The 25188-nt window shown below is 39.9% G+C and overlaps 1 protein-coding gene across 3 annotated transcripts in view; it reads left to right on the forward strand.

Annotated features, from left to right (window-relative positions):
- The first annotated feature begins 391 nt into the window (after positions 1 to 391).
- LOC139550109 (GTP-binding protein Rheb-like) overlaps positions 392 to 25188 on the forward strand; it is a 42871-nt gene continuing 18074 nt past the window's right edge. The window contains exons 1-5 of one of the 3 annotated variants that reach the window (XM_071360741.1): positions 393 to 690; positions 2470 to 2541; positions 9110 to 9177; positions 10264 to 10346; positions 20360 to 20416. In XM_071360741.1, coding sequence (XP_071216842.1) covers positions 639 to 690; positions 2470 to 2541; positions 9110 to 9177; positions 10264 to 10346; positions 20360 to 20416 — 332 coding nt within the window. In that variant the 5' untranslated portion in view covers positions 393 to 638. Of the gene's footprint in view, positions 691 to 2469; positions 2542 to 9109; positions 9178 to 10263; positions 10347 to 20359; positions 20417 to 25188 lie in introns of all 3 variants that reach the window. The other 2 variants (XM_071360743.1, XM_071360742.1) reach the window with 2 other exon arrangements.

A 25188-nucleotide genomic window follows, 5' to 3' on the forward strand; every position in this document is an offset into this window, starting at 1 on the left:
AAGTTGTTAGATCGAATCCACGAGTTGACAATGTAAATCATCTGTCGTTCTGCCCCTGAACAAGGCAGTTAATCCACGGTAGGCCGTCATTGTAAATTAGAATTTGTTCTTAACTGACTTGCCGTATAAAATATTGACATTAATCTTTACTAGGGTACTACAAGACCAACTTACGGTAATGAAGTGTTGGAATGATTCATTATCCCACTCTATTACAGAGACCCCCCATTGCGAATGGCACAGCCTCCGACCATTATCGGCCTCAACACGGGATAATTAATTAAATGGACCAGGAATCTCAGATAGACTGACAGCTGTTTGATCCAATCATTGTTACTTGTGAGACATAAAGCCCGCCTTTATTCTGTACACAACCAATCAGCATCGGGCATTGATGGCTAATTCATGAGTTCACAAAGGGGAGTGACGCAGATAATATAGATGCCACACATTTCTATTAAATCTACAGGAATTCAAATGTCTAATCTGTAAATGTCTAATTTCTTATTTTACGAAAATAAATAGTGATTTAAAAGAAAAACTTTCGGACTGCTCTGCTCGTGACATGCTTAACGCCGTTCATGTTGGAGGTTGCTGCCGTCCACCGTGAGGATTAGATGGGATAGCCAACACGAGATATGCCGCAGCCCAAATCAAGAAAAATCGCCATTCTCGGGTACAGATCCGTAGGTGAGTTCCATGTTGCTGTCGACCATTAAAAAAAGAGACAAAATGCGTGTTTTAGCCGTTCTTTAGCTGTAGGTAGAGACTGCGCGTGTGTCACGGATTACTCTCTCTTTATAATAGAGTTAAATTATAGGGAGTTTAATCTGTCACGAAACATCTCGCTTGAAGAAATGAGAGAGTGCCAAACCAGTTGAGACAAGTGGCCGAGTAGTCACTGCCCAACTCGATATTGACGAGTTATTACTCCTTGTGGATCGTCTTGGAAGTGTTTTAGTGTGGATGTTGCCCAATTCATCAAAGAGTTCTATCTTCGAATGTGCTTGTTCAGTTGGCCTGGCAAATAGGCTTGGCTACTGTAGCTGCCAGGCCAACTACTGTAAAGTCTACTGTAGCTGCCAGGCCAACTACTGTAAAGACTACTGTAGCTGCCAGGCCAACTACTGTAAAGATTACTGTAGCTGCCAGGCCAACTACTGTAGCTGACAGGCCTGCTACTGTATAGACTACTGTAGCTGACAGTCCTGCTACTGTATAGACTACTGTAGCTGCCAGGCCAACTACTGTATAGACTACTGTAGCTGACAGGCCAACTACTGTAAAGATTACTGTAGCTGCCAGGCCAACTACTGTAAAGATTACTGTAGCTGCCAGGCCAACTACTGTAAAGACTACTGTAGCTGCCAGGCCAACTACTGTATAGACTACTGTAGCTGACAGGCCTGCTACTGTATAGACTACTGTAGCTGACAGGCCAACTACTGTAAAGACTACTGTAGCTGACAGGCCAACTACTGTAAAGACTACTGTAGCTGACAGGCCAACTACTGTATAGACTACTGTAGCTGACAGGCCAACTACTGTAAAGACTACTGTAGCTGACAGGCCAACTACTGTAAAGACTACTGTAGCTGCCAGGCCAACTACTGTAAAGACTACTGTAGCTGACAGGCCAACTACTGTAAAGACTACTGTAGCTGACAGGCCAACTACTGTAAAGACTACTGTAGCTGACAGGCCTGCTACTGTATAGACTACTGTAGCTGACAGGCCAACTACTGTAAAGACTACTGTAGCTGACAGGCCAACTACTGTATTGACTACTGTAGTTGACAGACATGCTACTGTATACTACTGTTTACTACTGTATACTACTCTATATTACTGTATACTACTGTATACTACTACTCAACACAGAATAGAAGCTGACAGGCCTGCTACTGTATAGACTACTGTAGCTGACAGGCCAACTAACTACTGTAAAGGCTACTGTAGCTGACAGGCCAACTACTGTAAAGACTACTGTAGCTGACAGGCCTGCTACTGTAGCTGACAGGCCAACTACTGTATAGACTACTGTAGCTGACAGGCCTGCTACTGTATAGACTACTGTAGCTGACAGGCCAACTACTGTAAAGACTACTGTAGCTGACAGGCCAACTACTGTAAAGACTACTGTAGCTGACAGGCCTGCTACTGTAAAGACTACTGTAGCTGACAGGCCAACTACTGTAGACTACTGTAGCTGACAGGGCTACTACTGTATAGACTACTGTAGCTGACAGGCCAATTACTGTAAAGACTACTGTAGCTGACAGGCCTGCTACTGTATACTAATGTATACTACTGTATATTACTGTATACTACTGTATACTACTGTATACTACTACTAAACACAGAATAGAAGCCTACTCGCCATATATACTGTATGAGAGAGAGAGAGAATTCCATTTGTATTTTCTCCAAAAACTGATAAATGACATCCTACGTGTTTTATTCCTGTAGGAAAGTCCTCGCTAACGATTCAGTTCGTGGAAGGCCAGTTTGTCGACTCCTATGACCCAACGATAGAAAACAGTAAGTGTGTTTAGACGGACATATCAGATACACATGAATAGTCACGGCTCTGAGACTCTGCTGGGAATCTGGTGGAACTCTTTGGATTTTTACCTTGAAGTGTTTCAGCTCGATCTGGTACAACTTGTGACACACACACACACACACACACACACACACACACACACACACACACACACACACACACACACACACACACACACACACACACACACACACACACACACACACACACACACACACACACACACACACACGCACACACACTCTCTCTCTCTCTCTCTCCAGTGCTCCTGTCAGGTATGGGGTATGGGCTCTGTGACTGACTGGTTGATATACAGTGTCTGGTTAGTAGTGTGAAGTGGAGTCAGATTCTGTGGTACAGCCCTCTTCCTCCTACACCTCGTTCTCCACATCCTCCTCCTCCACATCCCCCGTCAGCCCGTCCGTCCGACTGCCAGAAGTAGTAAATTCACATTCCATGTTAGTCATTTAGCAGACTCTCTTATCTAGATCCACTACAGTAGTGAGTCATTTAGCAGACTCTCTTATCCAGATCCACTACAGTAGTGAGTCATTTAACAGACTCTCTTATCCAGATCCACTACAGTAGGGAGTCATTTAGCAGACTCTCTTATCCAGATCCACTACAGTAGTGAGTCATTTAGCAGACTCTCTTATCCAGATCCACTACAGTAGTGAGTCATTTAACAGACTCTCTTATCCAGATACACTTACAGTAGGGAGTCATTTAGCAGACTCTCTAATCCAGATCCACTACAGTAGTGAGTCATTTAGCAGACGCTCTTATCCAGATCCACTACAGTAGTGAGTCATTTAGCAGACTCTCTTATCCAGATCCACTACAGTAGTGAGTCATTTAACAGACTCTCTTATCCAGATCCACTTACAGTAGTGAGTCATTTAGCAGACTCTCTTATCCAGATCCACTACAGTAGTGAGTCATTTAACAGACTCTCTTATCCAGATCCAGTTACAGTAGTGAGTCATTTAACAGACTCTCTTATCCAGCTCCACTACAGTAGTGAGTCATTTAGCAGACTCTCTTATCCAGATCCACTACAGTAGTGAGTCATTTAACAGACTCTCTTATCTAGATCCACTACAGTAGTGAGTCATTTAGCAGACTCTCTTATCCAGATCCACTTACAGTAGTGAGTCATTTAGCAGACTCTCTTATCCAGATCCACTTACAGTAGTGAGTCATTTAGCAGACTCTCTTATCCAGATCCACTACAGTAGTGAGTCATTTAACAGACTCTCTTATCCAGATACACTTACAGTAGGGAGTCATTTAGCAGACTCTCTAATCCAGATCCACTACAGTAGTGAGTCATTTAGCAGACGCTCTTATCCAGATCCACTACAGTAGTGAGTCATTTAGCAGACTCTCTTATCCAGATCCACTACAGTAGTGAGTCATTTAACAGACTCTCTTATCCAGATCCACTTACAGTAGTGAGTCATTTAGCAGACTCTCTTATCCAGATCCACTACAGTAGTGAGTCATTTAACAGACTCTCTTATCCAGATCCAGTTACAGTAGTGAGTCATTTAACAGACTCTCTTATCCAGCTCCACTACAGTAGTGAGTCATTTAGCAGACTCTCTTATCCAGATCCACTACAGTAGTGAGTCATTTAACAGACTCTCTTATCTAGATCCACTACAGTAGTGAGTCATTTAGCAGACTCTCTTATCCAGATCCACTTACAGTAGTGAGTCATTTAGCAGACTCTCTTATCCAGATCCACTTACAGTAGTGAGTCATTTAGCAGACTCTCTTATCCAGATCCACTACAGTAGTGAGTCATTTAACAGACTCTCTTATCCAGATCCACTACAGTAGTGAGTCATTTAGCAGACTCTCTTATCCAGATACACTACAGTAGTGAGTCATTTAGCAGACTCTTATCCAGATCCACTACAGTAGTGAGTCATTTAGCAGACTCTCTTATCCAGAGCCACTTACAGTAGTGAGTCATTTAGCAGACTCTCTTATCCAGATCCACGTACAGTAGTGAGTCATTTAACAGACTCTCTTATCCAGATCCACTACAGTAGTGAGTCATTTAACAGACTCTCTTATCCAGAGCCACGTACAGTAGTGAGTCATTTAGCAGACTCTCTTATCCAGATCCACTACAGTAGTGAGTCATTTAGCAGACTCTCTTATCCAGATCCACGTACAGTAGTGAGTCATTTAGCAGACTCTCTTATCCAGATCCACTACAGTAGTGAGTCATTTAGCAGACTCTCTTATCCAGATCACTTACAGTAGTGAGTCATTTAGCAGACTCTCTTATCCAGATCACTTACAGTAGTGAGTCATTTAACAGACTCTCTTATCCAGATCCACTACAGTAATGAGTCATTTAGCTGACTCTCTTATCCAGATCACTTACAGTAGTGAGTCATTTAGCAGAGTCTCTTATCCAGATCACTTACAGTAATGAGTCATTTAGCTGACTCTCTTATCCAGATCACTTACAGTAGTGAGTCATTTAGCTGACTCTCTTATCCAGATCACTTACAGTAGTGAGTCATTTAGCTGACTCTCTTATCCAGATCACTTACAGTAGTGAGTCATTTAGCTGACTCTCTTATCCAGATACACTTACAGTAGGGAGTCATTTAGCAGACTCTCTTATCCAGATCCACTTACAGTAGTGAGTCATTTAGCAGAGTCTCTTATCCAGATCCACTACAGTAGTGAGTCATTTAGCAGACTCTCTTATCTAGATCCACTACAGTAGTGAGTCATTTAGCAGACTCTCTTATCCAGATCCACTACAGTAGTGAGTCATTTAACAGACTCTCTTATCCAGATCCACTACAGTAGGGAGTCATTTAGCAGACTCTCTTATCCAGATCCACTACAGTAGTGAGTCATTTAGCAGACTCTCTTATCCAGATCCACTACAGTAGTGAGTCATTTAACAGACTCTCTTATCCAGATACACTTACAGTAGGGAGTCATTTAGCAGACTCTCTAATCCAGATCCACTACAGTAGTGAGTCATTTAGCAGACGCTCTTATCCAGATCCACTACAGTAGTGAGTCATTTAGCAGACTCTCTTATCCAGATCCACTACAGTAGTGAGTCATTTAACAGACTCTCTTATCCAGATCCACTTACAGTAGTGAGTCATTTAGCAGACTCTCTTATCCAGATCCACTACAGTAGTGAGTCATTTAACAGACTCTCTTATCCAGATCCAGTTACAGTAGTGAGTCATTTAACAGACTCTCTTATCCAGCTCCACGTACAGTAGTGAGTCATTTAGCAGACTCTCTTATCCAGATCCACTACAGTAGTGAGTCATTTAACAGACTCTCTTATCTAGATCCACGTACAGTAGTGAGTCATTTAGCAGACTCTCTTATCCAGATCCACTTACAGTAGTGAGTCATTTAGCAGACTCTCTTATCCAGATCCACTTACAGTAGTGAGTCATTTAGCAGACTCTCTTATCCAGATCCACTACAGTAGTGAGTCATTTAACAGACTCTCTTATCCAGATCCACTACAGTAGTGAGTCATTTAGCAGACTCTCTTATCCAGATACACTACAGTAGTGAGTCATTTAGCAGACTCTCTTATCCAGATCCACTACAGTAGTGAGTCATTTAGCAGACTCTCTTATCCAGAGCCACTTACAGTAGTGAGTCATTTAGCAGACTCTCTTATCCAGATCCACTACAGTAGTGAGTCATTTAACAGACTCTCTTATCCAGATCCACTACAGTAGTGAGTCATTTAACAGACTCTCTTATCCAGATCCACTACAGTAGTGAGTCATTTAGCAGACTCTCTTATCCAGATCCACTACAGTAGTGAGTCATTTAGCAGACTCTCTTATCCAGATCCACTACAGTAGTGAGTCATTTAGCAGACTCTCTTATCCAGATCCACTACAGTAGTGAGTCATTTAGCAGACTCTCTTATCCAGATCACTTACAGTAGTGAGTCATTTAGCAGACTCTCTTATCCAGATCACTTACAGTAGTGAGTCATTTAACAGACTCTCTTATCCAGATCCACTACAGTAATGAGTCATTTAGCTGACTCTCTTATCCAGATCACTTACAGTAGTGAGTCATTTAGCAGACTCTCTTATCCAGATCACTTACAGTAGTGAGTCATTTAACAGACTCTCTTATCCAGATCCACTACAGTAGTGAGTCATTTAGCAGACTCTCTTATCCAGATCCACTACAGTAGTGAGTCATTTAACAGACTCTCTTATCCAGATCCACTTACAGTAGTGAGTCATTTAGCAGACTCTCTAATCCAGAGCCACTACAGTAGTGAGTCATTTAGCAGACTCTCTTATCCAGATCCACTTACAGTAGTGAGTCATTTAACAGACTCTCTTATCCAGATCCACGTACAGTAGTGAGTCATTTAGCAGACTCTCTTATCCAGATCCACTACAGTAGTGAGTCATTTAACAGACTCTCTTATCCAGATCCACGTACAGTAGTGAGTCATTTAGCAGACTCTCTTATCCAGATCCACTACAGTAGTGAGTCATTTAGCAGACTCTCTTATCCAGATCCACTACAGTAGTGAGTCATTTAGCAGACTCTCTTATCCAGATCCACTTACAGTAGTGAGTCATTTAGCTGACTCTTATCCAGATCCACTACAGTAGTGAGTCATTTAGCAGACTCTCTTATCCAGATCCACTACAGTAGTGAGTCATTTAGCAGACTCTCTTATCCAGAGCCACTTACAGTAGTGAGTCATTTAGCAGACTCTCTTATCCAGAGCCACTACAGTAGTGAGTCATTTAGCAGACGCTCTTATCCAGATCCACTACAGTAGTGAGTCATTTAGCAGACTCTCTTATCCAGATCCACTACAGTAGTGAGTCATTTAGCAGACTCTCTTATCCAGATCCACTTACAGTAGTGAGTCATTTAGCAGACTCTCTTATCCAGATCCACTACAGTAGTGAGTCATTTAACAGACTCTCTTATCCAGATCCACTTACAGTAGTGAGTCATTTAACAGACTCTCTTATCCAGATCCACTACAGTAGTGAGTCATTTAGCAGACTCTCTTATCTAGATCCACTACAGTAGTGAGTCATTTAACAGACTCTCTTATCCAGATCCACTACAGTAGTGAGTCATTTAGCAGACTCTCTTATCCAGATCCACTACAGTAGTGAGTCATTTAGCAGACTCTCTTATCCAGAGCCACTTACAGTAGTGAGTCATTTAGCAGACTCTCTTATCCAGAGCCACTACAGTAGTGAGCCATTTAGCAGACTCTCTTATACAGATCCACTACAGTAGTGAGTCATTTAGCAGACTCTCTTATCCAGATCCACTACAGTAGTGAGTCATTTAGCAGACTCTCTTATCCAGAGCCACTTACAGTAGTGAGTCATTTAGCAGACTCTCTTATCCAGAGCCACTACAGTAGTGAGTCATTTAGCAGACTCTCTTATACAGATCCACTACAGTAGTGAGTCATTTAGCAGACTCTCTGATCCAGAGACACTACAGTAGTGAGTCATTTAGCAGACGCTCTTATCCAGATCCACTACAGTAGTGAGTCATTTAGCAGACTCTCTTATCCAGATCCACTACAGTAGTGAGTCATTTAGCAGACTCTCTTATCCAGATCCACTACAGTAGTGAGTCATTTAGCAGACTCTCTTATCCAGAGCCACTTACAGTAGTGAGTCATTTAGCAGACTCTCTTATCCAGAGCCACTACAGTAGTGAGTCATTTAGCAGACTCTCTTATACAGATCCACTACAGTAGTGAGTCATTTAGCAGACTCTCTTATCCAGATCCACTACAGTAGTGAGTCATTTAGCAGACTCTCTTATCCAGAGCCACTTACAGTAGTGAGTCATTTAGCAGACTCTCTTATCCAGAGCCACTACAGTAGTGAGTCATTTAGCAGACTCTCTTATACAGATCCACTACAGTAGTGAGTCATTTAGCAGACTCTCTGATCCAGAGACACTACAGTAGTGAGTCATTTAGCAGACGCTCTTATCCAGATCCACTACAGTAGTGAGTCATTTAGCAGACTCTCTTATCCAGATCCACTACAGTAGTGAGTCATTTAGCAGACTCTCTTATCCAGAGCCACTACAGTAGTGAGTCATTTAGCAGACTCTCTTATACAGATCCACTACAGTAGTGAGTCATTTAGCAGACTCTCTGATCCAGAGACACTACAGTAGTGCATTCATCTGAAGATAGCTAGGTGAGACAACCACATACAGTATCACAGCCATAGTAAGTCCATGTTTCCTCAATACAGTTGCTATCAGCAGCCAGAACCCTGTAGGACAAGTCCGATGTTAATTACTATGGAGAGACAACTTCAATTGACTGAGCAAGACTTACACCAACAACAAAAAGTTATTGAATGAAAAATGATACTCAGCTACTCTTTGACCCGAAACAGCAGAGGTCCCTTCCCAGCTATTGGAGCTCATCTCTAGACAGCCGTAGACAACTCCTTCACAACGTACAGGGGACTTTTCTTTCTCTTCTCTCTCTTTTTGCCGCAGCATTTACCAAGATGATCACGATAAACGGACAAGAGTACCACCTGCAGTTGGTAGACACAGCGGGACAGGTAGGAGGAGTCTTACACCACAGAGATTTATTTTTTATCAACTTTAAAAAAAACATTATTACAAGACCTTACATTTCTCTACGTTGACTCATGGTTGTAGTATCACCATTAGAATTGTAGAACACAGACTACGTTTCAATACACACACTAGAATGCGCCCTACCTCTAATTAGGATGCTTGCTCGGTACATTGCTTTACTCTTTTACCCTAAGGCCTAGAGTCTAAGCGGTACACTAGTATGGACATTGGATACTGTGTTACAGTATGCAGGCTAAGCACTTATTTCACCCAGTCTCTCTTTCTCTCCGTCTCCTCTCTCTCTCCTTCCCTTTCCTCTCTCTCTCCTTCCCTTTCCTCTCTCTCTCCTTCCCTTTCCTCTCTCTCTCCTTCCCTTTCCTCTCTCTCCTTCCCTTTCCTCTTTCTCTCTCCCTTTCCCCTCTCTCTCCTTCCCTTTCCTCTTTCTCTCTCCCTTTCCTCTCTCTCTCCTTCCCTTTCCTCTTTCTCTCTCCCTTTCCCTCTCTCTCTCTTTCCTCTTTCTCTCTCCCTTTCCTCTCTCCTTCCCTTTCCTCTTTCTCTCTCTCCTCTCTCTCTCCTTCCCTTTCCTCTCTCTCTCCTTCCCTTTCCTCTTTCTCTCTTCCCTTTCCTCTTTCTCTCCTTCCCTTTCCTCTTTCTCTCTCCCTTTCCTCTCTCTCTCCTTCCCTTTCCTCTTTCTCTCTCCCTTTCCTCTCTCTCTCCTTCCCTTTCCTCTTTCTCTCTCCCTTTCTTCTCTCCTTCCCTTTCCTCTTTCGCTCTCTCCTTTCTTCTCTCCTTCCCTTTCCTCTTTCTCTCTCTCCTCTCTCTCTCCTTCCCTTTCCTCTCTCTCTCCTTCCCTTTCCTCTCTCTCTCCTTCCCTTTCCTCTCTCCTTCCCTTTCCTCTCTCTCTTTCCTTTCCTCTTCTCTCCTTCCCTTTCCTCTTTCTCTCTCTCCTCTCTCTCTCCTTCCCTTTCCTCTTTCTCTTCTCCTTTCCTCTCTCTCTCCTTCCCTTTCCTCTCTCTCCTTCCCTTTCCTCTCTCTCCTCCCCCTCTCTCCCTCTGTGTCTTTTCCAGGATGAATACTCTATATTTCCTCAGACCTATTCCATAGATATCAATGGTTACATCTTGGTCTACTCTGTCACGTCTAATAAAAGGTTAGTCAGCTATTTACTCGACTGTCTTTTAATGATTTAGATTGTGCAGAATTGTCTGTAGTAGTGGTGATCAACCACTGGGTAGGTTTTAACTTTAAAAAATGTTAATGTTTTCTTAAGATTTAAATCAGACAACTTTGTGTCGGAGGTAAAACAAATGGAAGCATCATTACAAATGTTTGAGTTGTTGTTAAACAGTCTGATGTTCTAAAGTTGTTCAGGGGATGTAACACAGACAAAAGCCCAGACAAAATAAGTGGACGTGTGTTAAAGCACTGTGCTGAATAAATGGCTGGTGTTTTTACAGACATTTTCTAATCTTCACTCGACCAGCAACACGTGCCAGTATTGTGGGAAAAACTCTATAATTATACCCATTCCTGAAGCATCTAATCCCTCTGTGCTGAATGACTACCGCCCTGTCGCCTTGACATCCTTAGTAATGAAATGCCTTGAGAAACTAGTGAAAAGTCATATTCTCAGCGTCACCCGGAAGCTTCTCGACCCATTTCAGTTTGCCTATCAGCCTAGGAGAGGAGTTGATGATGCCATTCTTACCCTCCTTAACATGGTCTATAGACATCTAGAGGGTGTATTAACATGGTCTATAGACATCTAGAGGGTGTATTAACATGGTCTATAGACATCTAGAGGGTGTATTAACATGGTCTATAGACATCTAGAGGGTGTATTAACATGGTCTATAGACGTCTAGAGGGTGTATTAACATGGTCTATAGACGTCTAGAGGGTGTATTAACATGGTCTATAGACATCTAGAGGGTGTATTAACATGGTCTGTAGACGTCTAGAGGGTGTATTAACATGGTCTATAGACATCTAGAGGGTGTATTAACATGGTCTGTAGACGTCTAGAGGGTGTATTAACATGGTCTATAGACGTCTAGAGGGTGTATTAACATGGTCTATAGACATCTAGAGGGTGTATTAACATGGTCTATAGACGTCAGTAAGGCCAGCAGGCTAATGTTCCTATAGACTCAGTAAGACCAGCAGGCTAATGTTCCTATCCACCCAGTAAGACCAGCAGGCTAATGTTCCTATCCACCCAGTAAGGACAGCAGGCTAATGTTCCTATCCACCCAGTAAGACCAGCAGGCTAATGTTCCTATAGACTCAGTAAGACCAGCAGGCTAATGTTCCTATCCACTCAGTAAGACCAGCAGGCTAATGTTCCTATCCACCCAGTAAGACCAGCAGGCTAATGTTCCTATAGACTCAGTAAGGCCAGCAGGCTAATGTTCCTATAGACTCAGTAAGACCAGCAGGCTAATGTTCCTATCCACCCAGTAAGACCAGCAGGCTAATGTTCCTATCCACTCAGTAAGACCAGCAGGCTAATGTTCCTATCCACCCAGTAAGACCAGCAGGCTAATGTTCCTATAGACTCAGTAAGACCAGCAGGCTAATGTTCCTATCCACTCAGTAAGACCAGCAGGCTAATGTTCCTATCCACTCAGTAAGACCAGCAGGCTAATGTTCCTATCCACCCAGTAAGACCAGCAGGCTAATGTTCCCATCCACCCAGTAAGACCAGCAGGCTAATGTTCCTATAGACTCAGTAAGGACAGCAGGCTAATGTTCCTATCCACTCAGTAAGGCCAGCAGGCTAATGTTCCTATAGACCCAGTAAAGCCAGCAGGCTAATGTTCCTATAGACTCAGTAAGACCAGCAGGCTAATGTTCCTATCCACTCAGTAAGACCAGCAGGCTAATGTTCCTATAGACTCAGTAAAGCCAGCAGGCTAATGTTCCTATAGACCCAGTAAAGCCAGCAGGCTAATGTTCCTATTGACTCAGTAAGACCAGCAGGCTAATGTTCCTATAGACTCAGTAAGACCAGCAGGCTAATGTTCCTATAGACCCAGTAAGACCAGCAGGCTAATGTTCCTATCCACCCAGTAAGACCAGCAGGCTAATGTTCCTATAGACTCAGTAAGGCCAGCAGGCTAATGTTCCTATAGACTCAGTAAGACCAGCAGGCTAATGTTCCTATAGACTCAGTAAAGCCAGCAGGCTAATGTTCCTATAGACTCAGTAAGGTCAGCAGGCTAATGTTCCTATAGACTCAGTAAGGCCAGCAGGCTAATGTTCCTATCCACTCAGTAAGGCCAGCAGGCTAGTCTTTTTTTTATTGTTATGTAACTGTTATGAAAGTTGTATTGTCAATTTTGTTTTGTATTTAAACTGCACTTTAAACGTTTACATGACACTGCAACTACATTTCCCCATGGGGACAATAAAGTCCGTAAATGACATCCAGCCCTGCTCTAAGCTGATTCACCTCATCAATGTCCTGATGAGCAGCTGAATCAAATCAAAATCAAATCAAATCAAGTTTATTTTATATAGCCCTTCGTACATCAGCTAATATCTCGAAGTGCTGTACAGACACCCAGCCTAAAACCCCAAACAGCAAGCAATGCAGGTGTAGAAGCACGGTGGCTAGGAAAAACTCCCTAGAAAGGCCAAAACCTAGGAAGAAACCTAGAGAGGAACCAGGCTATGAGGGGTGGCCAGTCCTCTTCTGGCTGTGCTGGGTGGAGATTATAACAGAACTATGCCAAGATGTTCAAAATGTTCATAAGTGACAAGCATGGTCAAATAATAATCATGAATAATTTTCAGTTGGCTTTTCATAGCCGATCATCAAGAGTTGAAAATAGCAGGTCCGGGACAGGTGGCGGTTCCATAACCGCAGGCAGAACAGCTGAAACTGGAATAGCAGCAAGGCCAGGTGGACTGGGGACAGCAAGGAGCCATCACGCCCGACAGCCCCGACGCACGGTCCCAGGGCTCAGGTCCTCCGAGAGAGAGAAAGAGAGAGAGAAGGAGAGAATTAGAGAGAGCCAAGATTTTCAAAATGTTCATAAATGACAAGCATGGTCAAATAATAATCAGGAATAAATGTCAGTTGGCTTTTCATAGCCGATCATTAAGAATTGAAAACAGCAGGTCTGGGACAGGTAGGGGTTCCATAACCGCAGGCAGAACAGTTGAAACTGGAATAGCAGCAGGGCCAGGCGGACTGGGGACAGCAAGGAGTCATCATGCCCGGTAGTCCTGACGTATGGTCCTAGGGCTCCGGTCCTCCGAGAGAGAGAAAGAAAGAGAGAAGGAGAGAATTAGAGAGAGCCAAGATTTTCAAAATGTTCATAAATGACAAGCATGGTCAAATAATAATCAGGAATAAAAGTCAGTTGGCTTTTCATAGCCGATCATTAAGAGTTGAACAGGTAGGGGTTCCATAACAGCAGGCAGAACAGTTGAAACTGGAACAGCAGCAAGGCCAGGTGGACTGGGGACAGCAAGGAGTCATCATGCCCGGTATGGTCCTAGGGCTCAGGTTCTCCGAGAGAGAGAAAGAAAGAGAGAAAGAGAGAATTAGAGAGAGCATACTTAAATTCACACAGGACACTGGATAAGACAGGAGAAGTACTCCAGGTATAACCAACTGACCCTAGCCCCCCGACACATAAACTACTGCAGCATAAATACTGGAGGCTGAGACAGGAGGGGTCAGGAGACACTGTGGCCCCATCCGATGATACCCCCGGACAGGGCCAAACAGGAAGGATATAACCCCACCCACTCTGCCAAAGCACAGCCCCCACACCACTAGAGGGATATCTTCAACCACCAATTTACAATCCTGAGACAAGGCCGAGTATAGCCCACAAAGATCTCCACCACAGCACAAACCAAGGGGGGGCGCCAACCCAGACAGGAAGATCACGTCAGTAACTCAACCCACTCAAGTGACGCACCCCTCCTAGGGACGGCATGAAAGAGCACCAGTAAGCCAGTGACTCAGCCCTTGTAATAGGGTTAGGGGCAGAGAATCCCAGTGGAGAGAGGGGAACCGGCCAGGCAGAGACAGCAAGGGCGGTTCGTTGCTCCAGAGCCTTTCCGTTCACCTTCACACTCCTGGGCCAGACTACACTCAATCATATGACCTACTGAAGAGATAAGTCTTCAGTAAAGACTTAAAGGTTGAGACCGAGTCTGCGTCTCTCACATGGGTAGGCAGACTATTCCATAAAAATGGAGATCTATAGGAGAAAGCCCTGCCTCCCGCTGTTTGCTTAGAAATTCTAGGGACAATTAGGAGGCCTGCGTCTTGTGACCGTAGCGTACGTGTAGGTATGTACGGCAGGACCAACTCGGAAAGATAGGTAGGAGCAAGCCCAAACACCAGGAGCTCTGTAGGAGGGGTGGCACCCCTGGTCTACAATGACCGGATTAACTACATCAGCACTTCCCAGACTGGGAATTTATCTATGACAGTATCTATTACAGTATGTATGACAGTATCTATGACAGTTTATTTGACAGTATGTATGACAGTTTATTTGACAGTATGTATTACAGTATGTATGACAGTATCTATGACAGTTTATTTGACAGTATGTATGACAGTATGTATGACAGTTTATTTGACAGTATGTATTACAGTATGTATGACAGTATCTATGACAGTATCTATGACAGTATGTATGACAGTTTATTTGACAGTATGTATTACAGTATGTATGACAGTATGTATGACAGTTTATTTGACAGTATCTATGACAGTATCTACGACAGTCTGTATGACAGTATCTATGACAGTATGTATGACAGTATGTATGACAGTTTATTTGACAGTATCTATGACAGTTTATTTGACAGTATCTATGACAGTTTATTTGACAGTATCTATGACAGTTTATTTGACAGTATCTATGACAGTATCTATGACAGTTTCTTTGACAGTATGTATGACAGTATCTATGACAGTTTATTTGACAGTATGTATGACAGTATCTATGACAGTTTATTTGACAGTATCTATGACAGTATCTATGACAGTTTATTTGACAGTATGCATGACAGTATCTATGACAGTTTATTTGACAGTATGTATGACAGTATCTATGACAGTTTATTTGACAGTTTATTTGACAGTATGTATGACAGAATTGTTGTATGACAGTATGTATGACAGTATTTATGTATGGCAGTTTTTATGTATTAGAGTATCTATGACAGTATGTATGACAGTATGTATGACAATAGCTTTGACAGTATGTATGACAGTATTTATGTAGTACAATTTGTATGACAGTTTTTATGTATGACAGTTTTTATGTATTAGAGTATCTATGACAGTATGTATGACAGTATCTATGACAGTATGTATGACATAATTTATGTATGACAGAATGTATGACAGAATGTATGTATGACAGTATGTATGACAGAATGTATGACAGAATGTATGTATGACAGTATGTATGACAGTATGTATGACAGTATGTATGACAGAATGTATGTATGACCGTATGTATGACAGATTTTATGTGTGACAGTATGTATGAAAGTATGTATGACATAATTTATGTATGACAGTTTTTATGTATTAGAGTATCTATGACAGTATGTATGACAGTATCTATTACTGTATGTATTACAGATTTTATTTTTGACAGTATGTATGACAGTATGTATGACAGATTTTATGTTTGACAGTATCTATAACAGTGTGTATGACAGTATCTATGAAAGTATCTATGACAGTATCTATAACAGTGTGTTTGACAGTATCTGACAGTATCTATGACAGTATGTATGACAGTATGAATGATAGTATGTATAACAGTATGTAAGACAGTATGTAAGGCAGTATCTATGACAGTATGTATGACAGTTTATTTGACAGTATGTATTACAGTATGTATGACAGTATGTATGACAGTTTATTTGACAGTATCTATGACAGTATCTATGACAGTATCTATGACAGTATGTATGACAGTATGTATGACAGTTTATTTGACAGTATCTATGACAGTATCTATGACAGTTTATTTGACAGTATCTATGACAGTTTATTTGACAGTATCTATGACAGTATCTATGACAGTTTATTTGACAGTATGTATGACAGTATCTATGACAGTTTATTTGACAGTATGTATGACAGTATCTATGACAGTTTATTTGACAGTATGTATGACAGTATCTATGACAGTTTATTTGACAGTATCTATGACAGTATCTATGACAGTTTATTTGACAGTATGTATGACAGTTTATTTGACAGTATGTATTACAGTATGTATGACAGTATATATGACAGTATCTATGACAGTATGTATGACAGTTTATTTGACAGTATGTATTACAGTATGTATGACAGTATGTATGACAGTTTATTTGACAGTATCTATGACAGTATCTATGACAGTATCTACGACAGTCTGTATGACAGTATCTATGACAGTGTATGACAGTATGTATGACAGTATGTATGACAGTTTATTTGACAGTATCTATGACAGTTTATTTGACAGTATCTATGACCGTTTATTTGACAGTATCTATGACAGTTTATTTGACAGTATCTATGACAGTATCTATGACAGTTTATTTGACAGTATGTATGACAGTATCTATGACAGTTTATTTGACAGTATGTATGACAGTATCTATGACAGTTTATTTGACAGTATCTATGACAGTATCTATGACAGTTTATTTGACAGTATGCATGACAGTATCTATGACAGTTTATTTGACAGTATGTATGACAGTTTATTTGACAGTTTATTTGACAGTATGTATGACAGAATTGTTGTATGACAGTATGTATGACAGTATTTATGTATGGCAGTTTTTATGTATTAGAGTATCTATGACAGTATGTATGACAGTATGTATGACAATAGCTTTGACAGTATGTATGACAGTATTTATGTAGTACAATTTGTATGACAGTTTTTATGTATGACAGTTTTTATGTATTAGAGTATCTATGACAGTATGTATGACAGTATCTATGACAGTATGTATGACATAATTTATGTATGACAGAATGTATGACAGTATGTATGACAGAATGTATGTATGACAGTATGTATGACAGTATGTATGACAGAATGTATGTATGACCGTATGTATGACAGATTTTATGTGTGACAGTATGTATGAAAGTATGTATGACATAATTTATGTATGACAGTTTTTATGTATTAGAGTATCTATGACAGTATGTATGACAGTATCTATTACTGTATGTATGACAGATTTTATTTTTGACAGTATGTATGACAGTATGTATGACAGATTTTATGTTTGACAGTATCTATAACAGTGTGTATGACAGTATATATGAAAGTATCTATGACAGTATCTATAACAGTGTGTTTGACAGTATCTGACAGTATCTATGACAGTATGTATGACAGTATGAATGATAGTATGTATAACAGTATGTAAGACAGTATGTAAGGCAGTATCTATGACAGTATGTATGACAGTTTATTTGACAGTATCTATGACAGTATCTATGACAGTATCTATGACAGTCTGTATGACAGTATCTATGACAGTATGTATGACAGTATGTATGACAGTTTATTTGACAGTATCTATGACAGTATCTATGACAGTTTATTTGACAGTATCTATGACAGTTTATTTGACAGTATCTATGACAGTATCTATGACAGTTTATTTGACAGTATGTATGACAGTATCTATGACAGTTTATTTGACAGTATCTATGACAGTTTATTTGACAGTATCTATGACAGTATCTATGACAGTTTATTTGACAGTATGTATGACAGTATATATGACAGTTTATTTGACAGTATGTATGACAGTATCTATGACAGTTTATTTGACAGTATGTATGACAGTATCTATGACAGTTTATTTGACAGTATGTATGACAGAATTGTTGTATGACAGTATGTATGACAGTATTTATGTATGGCAGTTTTTATGTATTAGAGTATCTATGACAGTATGTATGACAGTATGTATGACAATAGCTTTGACAGTATGTATGACAGTATTTATGTAGTACAATTTGTATGACAGTTTTTATGTATGACAGTTTTTATGTATTAGAGTATCTATGACAGTATGTATGACAGTATCTATGACAGTATGTATGACATAATTTATGTATGACAGAATGTATGACAGAATGTATGTATGACAGTATGTATGACAGAATGTATGTATGACAGTATGTATGACAGTATGTATGACAGTATGTATGACAGAATGTATGTATGACAGTATGTATGACAGATTTTATGTGTGACAGTATGTATGAAAGTATGTATGACATAATTTATGTATGACAGTTTTTATGTATTAGAGTATCTATGACAGTATGTATGACAGTATCTATTACTGTATGTATGACAGATTTTATTTTTGACAGTATGTATGACAGTATGTATGACAGATTTTATGTTTGACAGTATCTATAACAGTGTGTATGACAGTATCTATGAAAGTATCTATGACAGTATCTATAACAGTGTGTTTGACAGTATCTGACAGTATCTATGACAGTATGTATGACAGTATGAATGATAGTATGTAAGACAGTATGTAAGGCAGTATCTATGACAGTATGTATGACAGTTTATTTGACAGTATGTATTACAGTATGTATGACAGTATGTATGACAGTTTATTTGACAGTATCTATGACAGTATCTATGACAGTCTGTATGACAGTATCTATGACAGTATGTATGCCAGTATGTATGACAGTTTATTTGACAGTATCTATGACAGTATCTATGACAGTCTGTATGACAGTATCTATGACAGTATGTATGCCAGTATGTATGACAGTTTATTTGACAGTATCTATGACAGTATCTATGACAGTTTATTTGACAGTATCTATGACAGTTTATTTGACAGTATCTATGACAGTATCTATGACAGTTTATTTGACAGTATGTATGACAGTATCTATGACAGTTTATTTGACAGTATGTATGACAGTATCTATGACAGTTTATTTGACAGTATCTATGACAGTATCTATGACAGTTTATTTGACAGTATGTATGACAGTATCTATGACAGTTTATTTGACAGTATGTATGACAGTATCTATGACAGTTTATTTGACAGTTTATTTGACAGTATGTATGACAGAATTGTTGTATGACAGTATGTATGACAGTATTTATGTATGGCAGTTTTTATGTATTAGAGTATCTATGACAGTATGTATGACAGTATGTATGACAATAGCTTTGACAGTATGTATGACAGTATTTATGTAGTACAATTTGTATGACAGTTTTTATGTATGACAGTTTTTATGTATTAGAGTATCTATGACAGTATCTATGACAGTATGTATGACATAATTTATGTATGACAGTATGTATGACAGAATGTATGACAGAATGTATGTATGACAGTATGTATGACAGAATGTATGACAGAATGTATGTATGACAGTATGTATGACAGTATGTATGACAGTATGTATGACAGAATGTATGTATGACAGTATGTATGACAGATTTTATGTGTGACAGTATGTATGAAAGTATGTATGACATAATTTATGTATGACAGTTTTTATCTATTAGAGTATCTATGACAGTATGTATGACAGTATCTATTACTGTATGTATGACAGATTTTATGTTTGACAGTATGTATGACAGTATGTATGACAGATTTTATGTTTGACAGTATCTATAACAGTGTGTATGACAGTATCTATGAAAGTATCTATGACAGTATCTATAACAGTGTGTTTGACAGTATCTGACAGTATCTATGACAGTATGTATGACAGTATGAATGATAGTATGTATAACAGTATGTAAGACAGTATCTATGACAGTATGTAAGGCAGTATCTATGACAGTATGTATGACAGTATTTATGTATGACAGTATCCATGACAGTATATATGACAGTATTAATGTCACTATTTATGTATGACAGCATGTATAACAGTACGTATGACCGTATCTATGACAGTATGCATGGCAGTATTAATGACAGTATCTATGACAGTACGTATGACAGTACGTATGACAGTATCTATGACAGTATGTATGACAGTATCTATGACAGTATCTATGACAGTACGTATGACAGTACGTATGACAGTATCTATGACAGTATCTATGACAGTATGTGTGACATTATATTGTTTTTCTTCTCTTCCAGTTTTGAAGTAGTTCAGGTTATCCATGAAAAACTTCTGGATATGGTGGGGAAAGCTCAGTGAGTATCTACTGTAACCTGACTGTATATTAACCCTCCTCTACTGTAACCTGACTGTATATTAACCCTCCTCTACTGTAACCTGACTGTATATTAACCCTCCTCTACTGTAACCTGACTGTATATTAACCCTCTACTGTAACCTGACTGTATATTAACCCTCTACTGTAACCTGACTGTATATTAACCCTCTACTGTAACCTGACTGTATATTAACCCTCTACTGTAACCTGACTGTATATTAACCCTCTACTGTAACCTGACTGTATATTAACCCTCTACTGTAACCTGACTGTATATTAACCCTCTACTGTAACCTGACTGTGTATTAACCCTCTACTGTAACCTGACTGTATATTAACCCTCTACTGTAACCTGACTGTATATTAACCCTCTACTGTAACCTGACTGTATATTAACCCTCTACTCTAACCTGACTGTATATTAACCCTCCTCTACTGTAACCTGACTATATTAACCCTCTACTGTAACCTGACTGTATATTAACCATCCTCTACTGTAACCTGACTGTATATTAACCATCCTCTACTGTAACCTGACTGTATATTAACCCTCCTCTACTGTAACCTGACTGTATTTTAACCCTCTACTGTAATCTGACTGTATATTAACCCTCTACTGTAACCTGACTGTATATTAACCCTCCTCTACTGTAACCTGACTGTATATTAACCCTCTACTGTAACCTGACTGTATATTAACCCTCTACTGTAACCTGACTGTATATTAACACTCTACTGTAACCTGACTGTATATTAACCCTCCTCTACTATAACCTGGCTGTATATTAACCCTCCTCTACTGTAACCTGACTGTATATTAACCCTCCTCTACTGTAACCTGACTGTATATTAACCCTCTACTGTAACCTGACTGTATATTAACCCTCCTCTACTGTAACCTGACTGTATATTAACCCTCCTCTACTGTAACCTGACTGTATATTAACCCTCCTCTACTGTAACCTGACTGTATATTAACCCTATATTAACCCTCTACTGTAACCTGACTGTATATTAACCCTCCTCTACTGTAACCTGACTGTATATTAACCCTCCTCTACTGTAACCTGACTGTATATTAACCCTCTACTGTAATCTGACTGTATATTAACCCTCTACTGTAACCTGACTGTATATTAACCCTCCTCTACTGTAACCTGACTGTATATTAACCCTCCTCTACTGTAACCTGACTGTATATTAACCCTCCTCTACTGTAACCTGACTGTATATTAACCCTCTACTGTAACCTGACTGTGTATTAACCCTCTACTGTAACCTGACTGTGTATTAACCCTCTACTGTAACCTGACTGTATATTAACCCTCTACTGTAACCTGACTGTATATTAACCCTATATTAACCCTCTACTGTAACCTGACTGTATATTAACCCTCCTCTACTGTAACCTGACTGTATATTAACCCTCCTCTACTGTAACCTGACTGTATATTAACCCTCTACTGTAACCTGACTGTGTATTAACCCTCTACTGTAACCTGACTGTATATTAACCCTCTACTGTAACCTGACTGTATATTAACCCTCTACTGTAACCTGACTGTATATTAACCCTCTACTGTAACCTGACTGTATATTAACCCTCTACTGTAACCTGACTGTATATTAACCCTCCTCTACTGTAACCTGACTGTATATTAACCCTCTACTGTAACCTGACTGTATATTAACCCTCTACTGTAACCTGACTGTATATTAACCCTCCTCTGTACCTGTAACCTGACTGTATATTAACCCTCTACTGTAACCTGACTGTATATTAACCCTCTACTTAACCTGACTGTATATTAACCCTCTACTCTAACCTGACTGTATATTAACCCTCCTCTACTGTAACCTGACTATATTAACCCTCTACTGTAACCTGACTGTATATTAACCCTCCTCTACTGTAACCTGACTGGTAATACTACTCATTCTTACTGTAACCTGACTGTATATTAACCCTCCTCTACTGTAACCTGACTGTATTTAACCCTCTACTGTAACCTGACTGTATATTAACCCTCCTCTACTGTAACCTGACTGTATATTAACCCTCCTCTACTGTAACCTGACTGTATATTAACCCTCCTCTACTGTAACCTGACTGTATATTAACCCTCTACTGTAACCTGACTGTATATTAACCCTCCTCTACTGTAACCTGACTGTATATTAACCCTCCTCTACTGTAACCTGACTGTATATTAACCCTCCTCTACTGTAACCTGACTGTATATTAACCCTCCTCTACTGTAACCTGACTGTATATTAACCCTCTACTGTAACCTGACTGTATATTAACCCTCCTCTACTGTAACCTGACTGTATATTAACCCTCTACTGTAACCTGACTGTGTATTAACCCTCTACTGTAACCTGACTAGTATTAACCCTCTACTGTAACCTGACTGTATATTAACCCTCTACTGTAACCTGACTGTATATTAACCCTATATTAACCCTCTACTGTAACCTGACTGTATATTAACCCTCCTCTACTGTAACCTGACTGTATATTAACCCTCCTCTACTGTAATCTGACTGTATATTAACCCTCTACTGTAACCTGACTGTAACCTGACTGTATATTAACCACTCCTCTACTGTAACCTGACTGTATATTAACCCTCCTCTACTGTAACCTGACTGTATATTAACCCTCTACTGTAACCTGACTGTATATTAACCATCCTCTACTGTAACCTGACTGTATATTAACCCTCCTCTACTGTAACCTGACTGTATATTAACCCTCCTCTACTGTAACCTGACTGTATTTTAACCCTCTACTGTAATCTGACTGTATATTAACCCTCTACTGTAACCTGACTGTATATTAACCCTCCTCTACTGTAACCTGACTGTATATTAACCCTCTACTGTAACCTGACTGTATATTAACCCTCCTCTACTGTAACCTGACTGTATATTAACCCTCCTCTACTGTAACCTGACTGTATATTAACCCTCCTCTACTGTAACCTGACTGTATATTAACCCTCCTCTACTGTAACCTGACTGTATATTAACCCTCCTCTACTGTAACCTGACTGTATATTAACCCTCCTCTACTGTAACCTGACTGTATATTAACCCTCCTCTACTGTAACCTGACTGTATATTAACCCTCCTCTACTGTAACCCTGCCTGTATATTAACCCTCCTCTACTGTAACCTGACTGTATATTAACCCTCCTCTACTGTAACCTGACTGTATATTAACCCTCTACTGTAACCTGACTGTATATTAACCCTCTACTGTAACCTGACTGTATATTAACCCTCCTCTACTGTAACCTGACTGTATATTAACCCTCCTCTACTGTAACCTGACTGTATATTAACCCCCTCTACTGTAACCTGACTGTATATTAACCCTCCTCTACTGTAACCTGACTGTGTATTAACCCTCCTCTACTGTAACCTGACTGTATATTAACCCTCCTCTACTGTAACCTGACTGTATATTAACCCTCCTCTACTGTAACCTGACTGTATATTAACCCTCCTCTACTGTAACCTGACTGTATATTAACCCTCCTCTACTGTAATCTGACTGTATATTAACCCTCCTCTACTGTAACCTGACTGTATATTAACCCTCCTCTACTGTAACCTGACTGTATATTAACCCTCCTCTACTGTAACCTGACTGTATATTAACCCTCCTCTACTGTAATCTGACTGTATATTAACCCTCCTCTACTGTAACCTGACTGTATATTAACCCTCCTCTACTGTAACCTGACTGTATATTAACCCTCCTCTACTGTAACCTGACTGTATATTAACCCTCCTCTACTGTAATCTGACTGTATATTAACCCTCCTCTACTGTAATCTGACTGTATATTAACCCTCCTCTACTGTAACCTGACTGTATATTAACCCTCCTCTACTGTAACCTGACTGTATATTAACCCTCCTCTACTGTAACCTGACTGTATATTAACCCTCCTCTACTGTAACCTGACTGTATATTAACCCTCCTCTACTGTAACCTGACTGTATATTAACCCTCCTCTACTGTAACCTGACTGTATATTAACCCTCCTCTACTGTAATCTGACTGTATATTAACCCTCCTCTACTGTAACCTGACTGTATATTAACCCTCCTCTACTGTAACCTGACTGTATATTAACCCTCCTCTACTGTAACCTGACTGTATATTAACCCTCCTCTACTGTAACCTGACTGTATATTAACCCTCCTCTACTGTAACCTGACTGTATATTAACCCTCTACTGTAACCTGACTGTATATTAACCCTCTACTGTAACCTGACTGTATATTAACCCTCCTCTACTGTAACCTGACTGTATATTAACCCTCTACTGTAACCTGACTGTATATTTACCCTCCTCTACTGTAACCTGACTGTATATTAACCCTCTACTGTAACCTGACTGTGTATTAACCCTCTACTGTAACCTGACTGTATATTAACCCTCCTCTACTGTAACCTGACTGTATATGAACCCTCTACTGTAACCTGACTGTATATTAACCCTCTACTGTAACCTAACGTAACCGGCCTAAAATAAATGCCTGAAACCAAACACCCCACATTCTGGTCATGATGAGAGAAACAAACTGTCAGAGGAGGTTTAACCTGTCCTGTAGATGTGAAGTAGGAGTTGAGGTAGAGGAGGTTTAACCTGTAGATGTGAAGTAGGAGTTGAGGTAGAGGAGGTTTAACCTGTAGATGTGAAGTAGGAGTTGAGGTTAGAGGAGGTTTAAC

Source organism: Salvelinus alpinus, chromosome 23, assembly GCF_045679555.1.
Source record: "Salvelinus alpinus chromosome 23, SLU_Salpinus.1, whole genome shotgun sequence".
Taxonomy (NCBI): Eukaryota; Metazoa; Chordata; class Actinopteri; order Salmoniformes; family Salmonidae; genus Salvelinus; species Salvelinus alpinus.